General features: G+C 35.8%; 1 protein-coding gene and 1 pseudogene across 1 annotated transcript in view; one reads left to right on the forward strand and one right to left on the reverse strand.

The window, feature by feature from the left end:
- LOC149213772 (uncharacterized) overlaps window positions 1–12,209 on the forward strand; it is a 45,042-nt gene extending 32,833 nt beyond the window's left edge. The window contains exon 3 of the mRNA XM_089389145.1: window positions 12,087–12,209. Within this exon, the coding sequence (XP_089245271.1) occupies window positions 12,087–12,209 (123 nt within the window). The remainder of the gene's footprint in view (window positions 1–12,086) is intronic.
- A 186-nt stretch (window positions 12,210–12,395) lies between these two features.
- On the reverse strand, window positions 12,396–13,774 carry LOC149213773 (uncharacterized; annotated as a pseudogene).
- Between the last annotated feature and the right edge of the window lie 1,401 nt (window positions 13,775–15,175).

Genomic DNA, 15,175 nt, shown 5'->3' on the forward strand with positions numbered 1-15,175 from the left:
ATGAAATAAGGAAAAGTACCATAGAATCAACAAGTTCAATTGGAAACTCAATCATCTTCAAGGGAGGAGGATCATGAAGATGTTCATGAAGAAACTCCTATAGAAGCAGACGAGGATACAAAAATTTCTCAGGAAACTAAGGAAATACCACAACAAATTCTATGAATGTCTACATGGATCAGATATTTTCCTAAAAGGTATGATAATTTTGCTACATATGTTGTTGTAATTGCTAATGATGAAGAACCTAGTTGTTATCAGGAAGCAATGGAAGTATTTAATAGCGATAAATGGAAAGTAACAATGAAAGAGTAAATGGATGCCTTACAAAGAAATAAGACATGGGATTTGGTGGAACTTCCTAAGGACAGGAAAGTTTTCGATTGCAAGTGGGTTTACAAATTGAAGAGAGTTTATTATACTGTTCAAAAGTACAAATAAAGAGTGGTTGTAAAAGGATATTTTCAAAAGGAAGTTATTGATTTCCATGATATTTTTTCACCAGTTGTTAAGATTGTTTCTGATCGGAATCTAGATTAAGGGAAAAAATTAGCACAAAAATCAAAGCATTCAGAATCACTCGAAACCTAAAATACCGCGTCCGTCTTGGAAATACGATCCCAACACAACTCGTTTCACTCAAAATGGAGTTTATATGAGGAAGTTAGAGCCCACTGACAATTTCACCAAAAAAAAATGCAGGTACTGCCAAGTCAGCAGTCCTGCACTACTAACGTGGCAGGTGAATGGGTAGGTGACTATGAAGGTCAAAGGTGGTGAACGCCTAATGAGGGCTCACCAAGTTTCAATCGATGTTTGGTCTTTAGCTGGGTGATGTGGCACAACATGATTGGGTTTTGGATGGACCAATGAGAAAATTCTACATGGCAAGCCCAGAGGCCACCACATGGCACCTCCTAAAGGTCAAATGGCTAATGTGCATTTGATTAAAATTTTGTGGAGGCACTAGGTTTCAAAACCAAAACCTCCCCTCCACTAACCGCATACCTTACCAACTCTGCTACACATTAATACTTAACATATTATGGTTTGACATTGTAATTAAAGTATTAAAACTGTGGAGTTGGGGAGTTAACACTAGCATTAACATGTGACCACCTCTACCTAACCGCTAACATTAAACCTTAACCACAAAGGATTAGCACTAATTAAGCCATGATTAGCCCTTAATTAAGTTGTTTTTAGGTGGAGGAGATTTTGGCATATTTTTCCAAATCCGTAGTCACCTCCCATTTTAGCAGGATTAACTAAAGTTTTCCATATTTGGAGGAGATTCCTAGGGAAAAAAAAAATACCATAACTTGATGGGATTTCGACCAATTTTTAAAAATGAATAGTCAATTTTGGATGATTTCGACCTTCTAAAGATAATGGAATAGGTTTTAGAGGCAATAGAAGACTTCCACATGTGATGTTTCCACAGGGAAGTTCAGGGAAGCCTAGGGCCACCAAGGAAGGAGGTCATGTCCATATCAGCCAAAGTCATTTTTCAGAGATCTAATAGTCATTTTTGGGGTTTTTGAGTCCTATGAACCTAATTATATAGGCTTCAAAGTCATTTTAGTTTAACAGAAGCTTGTAATTAGACATTTGACAAAATAATTCCAAGAGGGCCTAACCATTGAAGGAGGTCTTAGGAGATGTAGCCCAGTATTGGAGGGTGAACTCCTTGATCAGTTTTGTGTTGTGATTTTTCTATGTATTATGTCTACAATTTTGCTTGTTGTTCATGTAATTTAATCAGCTAATTAACTCATAATTTTCTCACACATGACACATAAAAAACATATAACTTGTCACATAAACCTCTTGCACAACTTGGTAAATGAGACGATCCTAAACATAATTTTAACTATTGAGGTAGCTTTCATAGCATTAACAAATTTTCCCAAGATTTGAGATCAGGTTGGTATCAAATCACTTGTTAGCTCATTTGAACCCTGAGATGGTTTGCCAAGGTTAGCTAGATAATTACCTATTGGTTTTGAAATTGTGCAAGGATCATTTAACTATGTGCAAGTTTTTGTGTACAAGCTGAATCAAGGAGAATCTCAAGATTGAGAGCTTGGTTCTCAAATCATAGTAAAGAAGTTTGTGAAGTGTTGTGAAGCTCTTTAATTCATTACACTTGTGATGGAAACTTCAACAAGTGATGTTTCTAATTTCTCTTCCTTAGCAAGGTTCTTTGATGGAGAGATGTTGCAGGAGTTTTTCATCATGAGAGATATGGTGCAAGAGATGATTGAAGATATGAAGTAGAACATTATACTTCAAGAGCAGTTGATGGCCATGAAGAAGGAGAAGAAAGAGCTTCTTGAAAATATGCATGAGATGGAGATCTTACTCTATGATGCCAAGGAAACCCTATCCAAGTATGTTCATGAAAAAGAGGCATGCAAATCAAGTTTATCTTCAATTTCCTCTCAAAATGAATTTTTTTATGCTTTTGAAAGACACCCTAGAGGAATAGGGTCCAAATTATTTATGAATATGGGCTATGAAGGTAGAGGGTTAAGCAAACATGCACAAGGCATAGTTGAGCCAATTGTTGTTGAGGAAAGACCTAAGTATTTGGGTGTTGGTTGTGGACAACATGATGGAGAATGCTCAAAAGCCAAGGAGGCACATGAAGGTGTTCCAAGAAGGAATTTTGTTTTAAGTTCATCACCTCAAGCTTGTAAAGTTTGTGTTCATGAGGAATGCAAATGTATTATACCCACTTTGCAAGAAAATGCTCATAAGCATGCAAACAATGGTTTCAATGAACAAGAGGATGTTAAAAGCTCCAAGGTTATTAACACCATTGTTGGTATTCCAAAGAGAAATACTACCTCTTCAAATTCACCTCCTCAAGAAGGTGACAAAGGTGAATGTTCAAGGTATAAATCTTCCTTTAATCAAGTTTCTTTTGATTATGTTAAACATGGTAAATCTTCATGTAAGAATTGGAGAAAAAGTTCATGTTCCTTTTGTGGTTTGAATAACCATAATTTTTCAAGATGTTGGAAGAAAATGACCACATACAGGAAACTTTCAAAGCAAAAGAGACAGAAAGTCAAAGGTCCATTAGATAATGGAAACCATGCTGCAAAGAAGATTCAATTGTTTTGCACTCATTTCCATAATCAAGGTCATCTAGTAGACAACTGTTGGACTTTACATCCAACAACTCATCCACAACATTTGAAGAAGGTGGAGAGAGACTTTGGCAAGAATGGAAAAGGAGATTCCGTAATTGATGTGGATCAAGATGATTCATAAGATGATGTGCATCTGCAAGAATCACCATTGAAATGGTTTAGTAAGAGATGGTTTAATTTCTTATCCAAATAAGGCTTGCATTTATTTTGTTGATAGATGCAATTCTTTGCCTTAAAAATTTATTTCTTTGCCTTATGAATACATTACTTTTCTGTTGAAAGTATGTTGCAACTTGTATGATGCAAGATGTTGAAAGTGGAGTTATGTTTTACTCACTTTAATGCAACAAAGAAGGCAATTTGTGGTTACAAGTTTGTATGTGATTACATTTCTTTTGAAAGCATTCTTGATGCTACATATTTTCGCCATGAAGATGTGTGAAAGTTGAGTATGTTACTCACTTCATTTGCAGAAAATTTTTCAATTCTTGATGTTGCATAATTTCGCCAAGAGGGTGTGTGAAAGTTGGGTATGTTACTCACTTCATTTACAACAAATTTGTCAATTCAACTCTTATGTACCCATACATGTTTTTGGGCTTATTTTACTTGTGTTTGTACTTGTGAGAGAGTTGAAGAATTGTACACATACATGAGAGTTTGTGTGTGTGTGAACAATGAAACTAGCAACATGCATGAGTGATTGACTTGTATCGGTCGATTGCTTTGTTAACATGTATGATTGACAACTTGAGAATTTTCATTGTGTTTGGATACATGCATGAGTGTCGAATTGTGTCGATTGTTGTCACATGTATGTCATATCAACTTGGAAGAGTTTATTTTGTCTCCAAAGATGAAAGGGAGATGTTAATGGATTATTGCATGAGAATGTGGAATTCTTGTTATTTATGCAAAGAATCGTCAAGTTGTTGTACATGCATTTGCTTGACTTGAAAGTCAGTTGTTTGAAGAAGCATGTCTTGTCGACTTATGTTTAGTCGATGATGTTTTGTCGATTGTGTGAGTCGATATTTTGTACACCAAGATGCAATAGTACATGGCGATGTTACATGTTGTGACAATTCTTGCTTTGAAGGAGAAAAAGAAGAAGTCGTCGATTTGCATTTCTTGCATAATGTGTTTTTCCATTTAATGGTGTTTCTTGTGACAAGTTGTCACAGGATTTCGGTAGGTCCATTCTTGAGCAAGATACTCATTCTTAGCCTTCATTCTCAAATAAAAACATGAGTACCATGTTTAACTGGAGGATGATAGAGGCAAGAAGCAACAATGGACAAGATGCCAAAAATTTTGCAGCCATGGAAGACTGTTGTTTTGTGTTGACGCCAAGAAGCAAAAGAGATGGCAAATGCATTCTTCCAGATGTGGAACTTGGAACCGTTGAGGTAAAAGAATGGCCATTTATTTTCTTGTTGTTACTGATATTGGAACTCATTTCTGTAGTTCACTCAAATGGGCTTAACTTGGAAAAGTGGTTTCTGTTAGAAAAAATATTATGTATGATAGAGAAATGCAAGACACATAATATACTGAAAAACACAAACACATAAAACCAGAGAGACATAGATATACATGGTTCACCCAGTTTGGGCTACGTCCACCCCAAACAGCCATTCCTTCCTTTCTATTATCCAACAAAATGAAGAGACACAACCTACAACAGATCCGCTATAGTATCCTTTGTTTTCTCTCACAGTCTCACCTCTCTATTTCTCGCTCTAAGAATACACATACATTCCAGAGCCTCAATACAATGCCGTCATACAAAGAGAGGGGTTGCCTTCTAGGGCAAAAAACCCTAAACTAAACATAAATTCTACCATCATATCATCCGCCTACTGAACAGCCCAGATTGACTAGAAATTACTATACTTTTACAAGGCAATTTTACATTTGTTTTTAGCTTTGGGGGTGCTGCCCCTGAAACCCCCGTCGGGGGACCACTGGCCCTCGGACCCCCCAGCCAGGGGGGATGGCCCCCCTCGCACCCTCGTAGGAGGGAAAAGTCCCCCCTGCACCCCTTGCGTGGAGGGGTGTACAATCTTCTTGGGGTATACATCCGGCTGAAACAAAGACCTCTAAATTAGGATGATAATCATGCTCCACACCCAACACTTTCCAAGAAGAAGCTTGCATTGAATGCATGTGTTGCAAAGAAGGAACATGATTCTCAGTGGGAAGGTTATCAGTCAGTTTTCCAAGCACCAAGGGATCACTTTGGTACAACAAGGTGTATAATCAGTCAACAAGCAGCCAACAAGTGTTGGATTGGGTCGGCAACAAAAGAAGAACAATGGTCGAGGGACATAGCCATTTGTAATGCAAGGCATGTCAGTGTACCTAAGTGGTTGTCATGGAGATTTATTCAAGTAGAATCAATTGATAGAACTTGGGAAATAGAAGAATATTTAGCTCTCATCAGATAACTAGCTTTTTCGGGTCCAAAATCCCGTCAGTGAAAAGGAGTGATCGGAATTGGGATTTGGGGCAAAAATTAGCTCAAAAATAAAAGTGTCTGGAATCAATCGAAATCTTAACGACTGTGTCCGTCTTAGTTATACGATCCCAACTCAACTCGTTTCACTCAAAATGGAGTTCATATGAGGAAGTTAGAGCCTGCTGACCATTTTACCAAAATAACAGTTTATTTTTTTACAGGTATTGCTGAGTCAGCAATCCGTATTGCTGATGTGGTAGGTGAATGGGCAGGTGATTGTGTAGGTTAAAGGTAGTCAACACCCAGTGAGGGCTCGCCAAGTGTTAACGGATGGTTAGTCTTTAGCTAGGTGATGTGGCGCAACATGATTGGTTTTTGGATGGACCAATGAGAAAATGCCACGTGGCAAGCCCAGAGGCCACCACGTGGCACCTCCCAAAGGTCAAATGGCTAATGTGCATTTGATTAAAATTTTGTGGAGGCACTGGGGTTCAACACCACAACCTCCCCTCCACTAACCGCATGCCTTACCAACTCCACTACACATTAATACTTAACATATTATGGTTTGACATTGTAATTAAAGTATTAAAACTGTGGAGTTGGGGAGTTAATGCTAACCTTAACTCTCCACATATGACCACCTTTACCTAACCACTAGCATTAAACCTTAACCATGGAGGATTAGCACTAATTAAGACATGATTAGCCCTTAATTAAGAAGTTTTTAGTTAGTGGATTCCGCCAAATCTGGAACCACCCCCAAATTTAGCGGGATTAACTAAAGTTTTCCAGATTTGGAGGAGATTCCTAGGGAAAAATTAAAAAGACCATAACTTGATGGGATTTCGACCAATTTTTGAAAATGAATAGTCAATTTTGGATTATTTCGACCTTCTAAAGATAATGGAATAGGTTGAAGAGGCAATAGAAGACTTCTACAAGTGATGTTTCCACAGGGAAGTTCAGGGAAGCCTAGGGCCACTAAGGAAGGACATCATGTCCAGATCAACCAGAATCAGTTTTCAGAGATCTAATAGTCATTTTTTGGATTTTTGAGTCCTCTGAACCCAATGGTATAGTTTTCAAATCCATTGTAGTTGAGAAGAATATTATAGAAGAGTAGGAATGACCTGTTATAGAGTTTTTTGTACCCAATGTTTCAGACTACTAAGTGAGTCCATCATCAAGGGATGCGTCAATAGATATTCTCCAAATCTTAATGATGTATCAAGAGCTATATTTAGGATATATATATATATATATATATATATATATATATATATATATATATATATATAGGTTATATTTAGGATAAGAGCTAGGTTATATCTTGTTTCTTATTTCTTTTCTTAAGAAATAGGATATAACCTAGCTCTTATCATATATATATATATATATATATATATATATATATATATATATATATATATATATATATATATAATCTCTTGATACATCATTAAGATTTGGAGAATATCTATTGACACATCCCCTGATGATGGACTCACTTGGTAGTCCAAAACGTTGGGTACAAAAAAACTCTATAACAGGTCATTCCTACTCTTCTAAAACTATCCTCACCTGTATGGATTCATTATTTAAGAATATTATAATCAGACATTTGACCAAATAATTCCAAGAGGGCCTAACCATTGAAGGAGGTCCTAGGAGATGTAGCCTAGTACTATAGGGTGAACTCCTTGATCAGTTTTCTGTTGTGAGTTTGTTGCGTATTATGTCTGCAATTTTACTTGTTTCTCATGTCATTTAATCAACTAATTAACTCATAATTTTCTCACACATGACACATAAAATACATATAACTTGACACATAAACCTCTCGCATAACTGGTTAAATGAGACGATCCTAAACATAATTTTAACAGATGATGGAGCTTGCATAGCATTTACAAGTTTTCCCAAGATTTCATATCAGTTTCAGTTAGAGTTGTGTTAGCATTAGTTGCATTACATGATCTAGAATTAGAGCAACTAGATGTTAAACATGGAGATTTGGGTGAGGATATATATATGGAACAACTAGGAGGGTTTGCTCAAAATCACAACAAGAGGTTTGTTTGCAAAATAAAGAAATCATTGTATGGCCTGAAGCACTATCCCAGACAATGATACAAGAAGTTTGATTCTTTCATGATGAGCTACAATTGTATCAAAAGTGAGTATGGTCATTGTGTTTACTTTCAAATGTTGAAAAATGGCATATTCATTATTTTGGTGTTATATGTTGTTGATATGCTTGTAGCAAGAAAGAGCATAGTTGAGATCAATAGGTTAAAGGCTCCGTTGGCTAGGAATTTCGAAATGAAGGATATTAGAGCAGCAAAACAAATCTTGGGTATGGAGATACACAGAGACATGACAAATGGTAAGTTGTGGTTATCACAACAGAAGTATGTGGAGAAAATACTTCTGAGATTTGGTATGAATAATGTGAAACCTGTTCAAATCCCTTTAGCTTCCCATTTCAAGCTTTCTTCAAGTTTGTGTCCTATTAATGAGGAAGAAAAGGAGTATATGTCTTGTGTACCATATGTTAATGCGCTAGGATACTTAAAGTATGTGATGGTTAGTACAAGGCCAGATATTTCACATGCAATTGGTGTTGTCAGTAGATACATGAAAAATCCAAGTAAAGAGCATTGGGCAACAATGAAATGAGTGCTTTAGTATCTTAAAGGTACAAATAATTATTGTATCACCTATAATGGCAGTAGTGATTTAGTCGATGGCTATGTTGATTCAGATTTTGCAGGTGATTTGGACAAAAGGAGACCCACTTCTCAATATTTTTTTAATCTTGCAGGTGGAGTTGTTAGTTGGATGTCAAAGCTTCAAAACATAGTTTCTTTATCCACTATTGAGGCATAATACATAGTTGTCTTGCATGCTTGCAAAGAGGCAATTTGGTTAAAAGGTTTTCTAGGTGAGTTTGGAAGGGTGCAGGACAAGGTGAAAGTATTTTTTGATAGTCAAAGTGTTATTAATTTGGCAAGGAATCCAACTTATCATAGTAAGACAAAACATATACCTGTTAAATATCATTTTGTAAGACAAGTTATTAATGAAAGTGGAGTGGTAGCTCTAGAAAAAGTCCATACAAAGTAAAATTGTGAAGACATGTTCACAAAACCAATTTTGTGAGAGAAGCTAAAATGGTGCTTAGCTTCTCTTGGCTTGCAAGGAAGGTGATGAATATTTTGGGCATGATATATCAGGTAAATTTTTTTCAAGGTGGAGATTTTTAGAAGTTGCCAACTATTTCCCTATATTTAATGGGATAATAGTTAAGATTGGTTCCTTTGGCTTAGTTTGTTTTTCCTAATCTAGGTTTTTAACAAAATCATATAAAATAAACTTCTTTGTTTTATGTAAAAAGTTTTTTATGTAACTGTTTTAAAATTTGTGGGTGGATTTAGAAAAAATCTCACAAGTTTCTATTTAACCATGTAATGCCATATAGGCAATATGAAAAACATAAAACAAATAGAGAGTGGGTTGAATGGTGGAATAATTTGGTTGTTGTAAATATCCTTTGAATAATAAGAATACATTTGATTATTCAGTTATCTTATTTACTTGACATTATTTTTTGCAATTTCAATTTATTTTTTGTTTATGTGGCACTCCATTACCAACCATTGATGTGCATGAACTATTAATCATGTAAAAATCATGATCATTTTCAGTGATTGTGCACTGCTCGGCATAATGCATATGATAACAATATATCTTGTCTCCATGTTTTGTAGTAGAAAAATAAATGTACTTTGAATCAACCAATTTTATATGGTGAAATAAAGAGATTTTTCTGGGAGCTAAATGTCGATGATTACTGAATGTGTAACATGCAATATGTGTTGAAAGTGGAGTGGTTGGCAGATTTTTCTGGGAGCTAAATGTCGATGATTACTGAATGTGTAACATGCAATATGTGTTGAGAGGAGTGGTTGGTCGTAAAACGCTAGGTGCATCATGTTGCTTAGAGTGTCAAGGTTAGTTCAAATAGTCAAATAATTAAACAATTAAAAAATTCAGTGCATTTATATAATGAGAGGGAAATAATATAACATAGTTATTTGATAATATCAAAAAACGATCGGCATGTATCATGAGCTTTTTGGATAACTATGTCTATAGAAATAAAGTGAGCTTTTTGGATAATTATGTCTATAGAAATAAAGTGACATTTTTAGATAACTATGTCTATCTGAGAAATCTTTATTTCAATCGTTGATTTTTGGAATATTCTGGAAAGAAAAGTAAAGTCTCATTCTTATTTTTATTTTTCAAAAATATTTTTGGAATCAATGATTAAATTGTAATCAAAGTAATATTTTCATAATTTTAAAATAGCAATATGATTTCCATTTTTTCCCCTTTCTTTTTAATGTAAATATTGTTATCAATTAAATTGACGGTAATAAAATCTCTTAATTTAAAGTTTTTAAAATGTTCAATATTTATCATAAGAAGACTTGTGATAAATTTACAGATATATAATTTGTTAATGAAACATGGACAAAGAAAGTAAAAAAATTAAAATATGAAAAGGTTAGCCAAAAAAAATATTCGTAAAAAAACAAAAAAAACAAAAACTTATTTAACACGATCAAAATATTCTTAATAATATTAAAAATATATATAAAACACATTTCCAATAATTTTAATCAAAAAATAAAGATAATCTTTTTTATTATGTCACTCGCATGAACATTTCTAAGAATTTTAATCAAAGAATAAAAATAATCTAAATATAATCAAAAAATAAAAATAATAATTTTTATTATATCACTGTCATATCGCTGTGATATATAGTGACTATGTTGGAGCAATAGTTCCACCTTGCCAAAAAAACATATTTTATGCTTTTTTCACATGATTCAGTTTAGGTTTAAGTTTTTTCTTACAACAAAATTTTGTTGACATATTCCCATACACAGCACGAGGGAATATGTCAGCCACTCATTGCAGTTACTCAGAATTGGCAACAAATAAATAACATGCTATCGGGTTTTAATTGAGCCACGGTTGTATATGCCCACCATTCGATTTTTCAAAATCGAATGGTGAGCATATGCAACCACCCCTCCATTAAAGCCCGATAGCATGTTATTTATTTGTTGCCCTCATAATTGCCAATACTCGAGCTTCTGATGAGCACGGAACCAATAGCTACCCATTGTAAAACTCAAAATGAAAATAAATGTCTATAAATGTGTTGCTACTTCGAATGATTTGATTAAAAAAAAAAAAGCCGTTTGAAAATAATTTATAAAAAATAATTTATTAAAAAATAAAATATATTAATATTTATATTATTATATAACTTTTACATTATATTATTTTATATAATATTTTGTAATTAAAAAAATTAATTAAATTTAATATATTTAAAAATGCATTTCATGCACTAGGTCCATATGAATTACCATTAACCTTGCTCGGCCATTTTTATATGAAAGTATAATCTCTTAACCATTATTGTAACCTCCTCCGTATTGGAAATTGCTCCTTTATCCTTACCGGGTAATCATGTAATGTAACCAAAATAATACGCTGCAATGTTTTGGCATCCGTTTAATAAACGTGATATTTCATTTTAGGAATTAAATAAAAAATAAAAAATAAATATTTTATTTTAAATTTAGTTGATGTTTCGGCATCAGTGTAATAAATGTGATATTTTAATTTAGGAATTAAATGAAGAGTTTAAAATAAATATTTTATTTTAGATTTAATCTTTTTAGTTTAGATTTAGTCTCTTGATAGTAAGTCTCTTGATCGTAAAAGATAAAATATGGAAATTATACTGGGCGCATGGCACGTGATATATGCATTCTATTAGGATATTAGCCATCTATTAATTCACTATTTGATCATAAATAAATTAAATTACAATTTATAATGTATAAAAATATTTTTTTTAAGATATTGAAGATTTTGATCTACGTTTTTCAAACCAATAAATGTGGTTCATCTCTAAAACACGATGTCATATATCTGTCAAACCAATAAGTGTGGTTCATCTTTAAAACACGATGTCATATATCTGTCGAATATCATCAATCACCTATAGTGGATTCAGATGGATTGGATTCTTTCTACTAGACGCCACCGACCCTCCTATGCAGTGTTCATTCAAAATTGTTGGATTGGATTTCTTCTACTGGAATCCACCGACCCTCCAGTGCAGTTTTCATTCAAAATTGTTGTATGCATTTCCCTAAACATGTACAACGACCTACAATCTCATTTGCACCATCCATACCAACCCTACTTACCCGTGTTCAAATTGAACACGTCGTGGCCCGTCAAAAGGCCTTTGGCACGTTAGAGAAGTGTCAAGGAGAAATGTCAATTTTGATTTTTAGGAGTTTAAAATATATATATATATATATATATTCCCTACTAAGAGCTGCTGGTCTCCGTATAAACTGCAGGATATCTATTATCCTGGCTGGAAGCTTGGACTAGTGGACAATGGACCCCGGGAGTCGGGACCCCTTGCAACTGCCTTGTTCAACTTGACGTATAGAAATGTGCAGGAAGTTGTTGCAGCGTAATTGAGGTTGTTGCCAGCAGCCATAAAATAAATTTTTAATGCCATGATACTAACGATGAAGCTATAGTTGATATGAGATAATTCAATTAATGTCACATAGGTATACTACAATACCAGTACTAAAATGAAAAGAAACAAATTCATTCTCACTCACTTTTAAAACAGAGAAAACCGGTGATCGAAACCACTAGGACTCGGCCTTGAGGAATACCATTTCCCTATGGTTGGAATTATCCAGAGACTCGTAACCGCCATGCCTCCTGAGTCCTCACACCCAAAACCCTAGCGAACAGACTGCAGACGGTCAAAACGATGATCACGACAATGATGACATGGACAACGAAGAGAAGATGGAGAAGTAGAAGCCCGAAGGAGCACAACTTATACTCATCGAGATCGCACTGAGTTGAACCGTCGGCCTTGCCAGGCACGTCCAGGAGGCAGGGGAAACCTTGGGGAACGTAGCTCTCGACATGAAGTGAGAGCCTCGACTGAAGAAACCACAACCCCTGAAGACATAGAGCTGAGGACAGTGCTATGTCTGCTACGAATTCCTTCGGCCGCAAGGCGAAGATGATTGTCGAGGTGCAACAGAGGGTGGTTGTGCCTCTCAGGCTCCCAACAATGATTAGCGCTTGCCCTCAATGTTCGATGTCAGCGACGCGTCCACCCTAAGCATCGCCCATGGATTCCAAACCCGAAACCGGCCATCAAAAACAGCGTCTCGCTGGGAATTGGCAGGTGATACCCACCATTTCTCTCGCTCACCAACACCACCAAGACCACGATCAAGAAGACGCAGAGCACGACCGCGAACTGCATCGACAAGAGGCGGTGCACTGGTATGGTGCCCTTTATGAGTGGATTGAAGTCTGACGAGATCACAAGATTGTATGAGATGGCTAACAGGATGCCCACCAGTTTCATGTAGAGTACCAGGTGCTTACAGCATCTTTAGGACAGGTAAGGCCATGGCTTTGTTGTGTATTCTCTGGCGGTTTTGAGGTGGGCATTTGATGTGGGAGCATCTAACTCAAAAGGAAATTATTGTAAATAATAGACATAGGGGTCATGCATTTAGGCTTTTATTAGATATTCTCAAATAAAACTAGGAGAGCTTTTCGGCATAAAGGAGTGGATGTGGATCAGTAAAGGATAAGGATAGCTTTTCTATTTTAGAATAGGAAAAAGACAGAATAAAGCTAAAAGATGATTTTCCATGTGTATGCATTGCATGTAGAGTTAGAGCTTTTAGTTGAGTGATTTTAGATCATGCTAAGTTAATAAATTAAGAAGCCTCCAAGGCATTAGGCAGAGAAGGTGAGAGAAGTGTGAGGTTGAAGAGTGATCAAGGAAGAGTTCTCATTGGGAGCCTTTGGGCAGTTTGTAAGAGGGCCATAGATTTGTATATCTAGCCAGGAGTATAACTGTTGTGTAAATATTTGTTTCATGTGAATATAATTATGTTAAATTGAGTTCTGTATGAGCATTTTGATGTTAATCAAATTTAAGATATGGTTCTGGTTGCAGAGACCGATGTCATATGAATGACGCACATATATGCATTTATATCATGTTGAATATATACAGTTATATAATGTTGAAATGGCACGGTGATAATAGTTCTTAATTTCCAATGCGTCCTTGTGTGTGTGTCAGCCATCGAAGGCACCTTTCCTTTAAATCATGTATTGATTGCTTATTCTGCAGTGGCGCACCTGTGTTCTGGTTAATTCACGTACTGATGCTTTTGCTGCGTTTTGAAGAAAATTAGATCGGTTCTTTTATTGTGACAGCTTGCCGGTGTCGGACGGTGGGTTGAGTTGGAGTTATACAGGACTCCTCATCGAAGTTCCAGCCTGCGGAGAGGGTCGATTAACGTTTAAAGACCGCCGCTACCGTATGGTGTTGTATACCTTTACGCTGGTTATAAAGAATAGAATCCAGGTTTTGGCGTGTAGGCGGTTCGTTGTGTATAGTATAACAAGGACTGCAACAATTCAATCGTCGGTTGGGCAATTAATATATCACTTCAAGTGTGAGGAGAACACGCGTGGGGAAAAACCAGGTATTTGTATTGAATACGCATGAAATTCTGCTTGTGACCAACGCTAATGGTAAAGAAGATGCAGTGGTTATATATGTGAGGTAAGCGTTGATTATATACACAGATCCTACATATTCTGTGTAGAATAAAGGACTTTGGTTATGATCAGAACCGATACTTGCGTATTCTGATCCTGATACAAGCGGACAGGCGTAGGACCCAATTGAAGTCGGGGTCTAGCTTGTGATCAACGACGGTATACATATATTGGATGCGCCTGTTTAAAAATCCAGTTGAAAGGTTCGTTCTTTGTATGTTTGGAGACCAAGGTGAAACAATGTATGCCGGAATCAATTTTCAACTCGTGACATTTATCTATATATGCATATATGCCTGCGGTTGTTCCTTAATTGCGCATAAATCCATTTGAATGTGTTCTTCTTTTGAGTTATGAATTGGGGTTTGAAAATCATGAAGATTACACCATCATGGGAAAAGCTTATATGCTTGATGGGAGGAAGATCCTGGTAGTAGCGGCTTGGGAGTGGCCTGGGCTGCATCAGGTGGTATCAGAGCAGGAATATTTTGTTGAAGAAAGTTTGTTTTTTTCATGGGTGCAGTTGAAAACTAAAGTATGTTTCTTTGAATGAGTGATGAATGATTTTTTTATCTGATATGCAAACTCCACAAGTGAACAGGATAGCAGAAGAAGACGAAGGACAAGATCATGAAAGGTCTTAAGAGGTGAAATATTTTTCTGACTTGAAATTTGTAATTGAAGTTTATGGTTGCAGAGTGAAGTGGCAGTGAGCCTGAAGAATCCAATAAGGAATTGGATAAAGAGGACAACTGAAGTGTTCTCAGGAGAGAGAAGGGGAATTGCAGAAGCCTAGAGGGAGCAAAGGTGTTGCTCAAGAGAA

This window comes from Pinus tabuliformis, chromosome 1_1 (assembly GCF_031772625.1).
Source record: "Pinus tabuliformis cultivar Carrire ecotype Pingquan chromosome 1_1, CPIR1, whole genome shotgun sequence".
Classification (NCBI taxonomy): Eukaryota; Viridiplantae; Streptophyta; class Pinopsida; order Pinales; family Pinaceae; genus Pinus; species Pinus tabuliformis.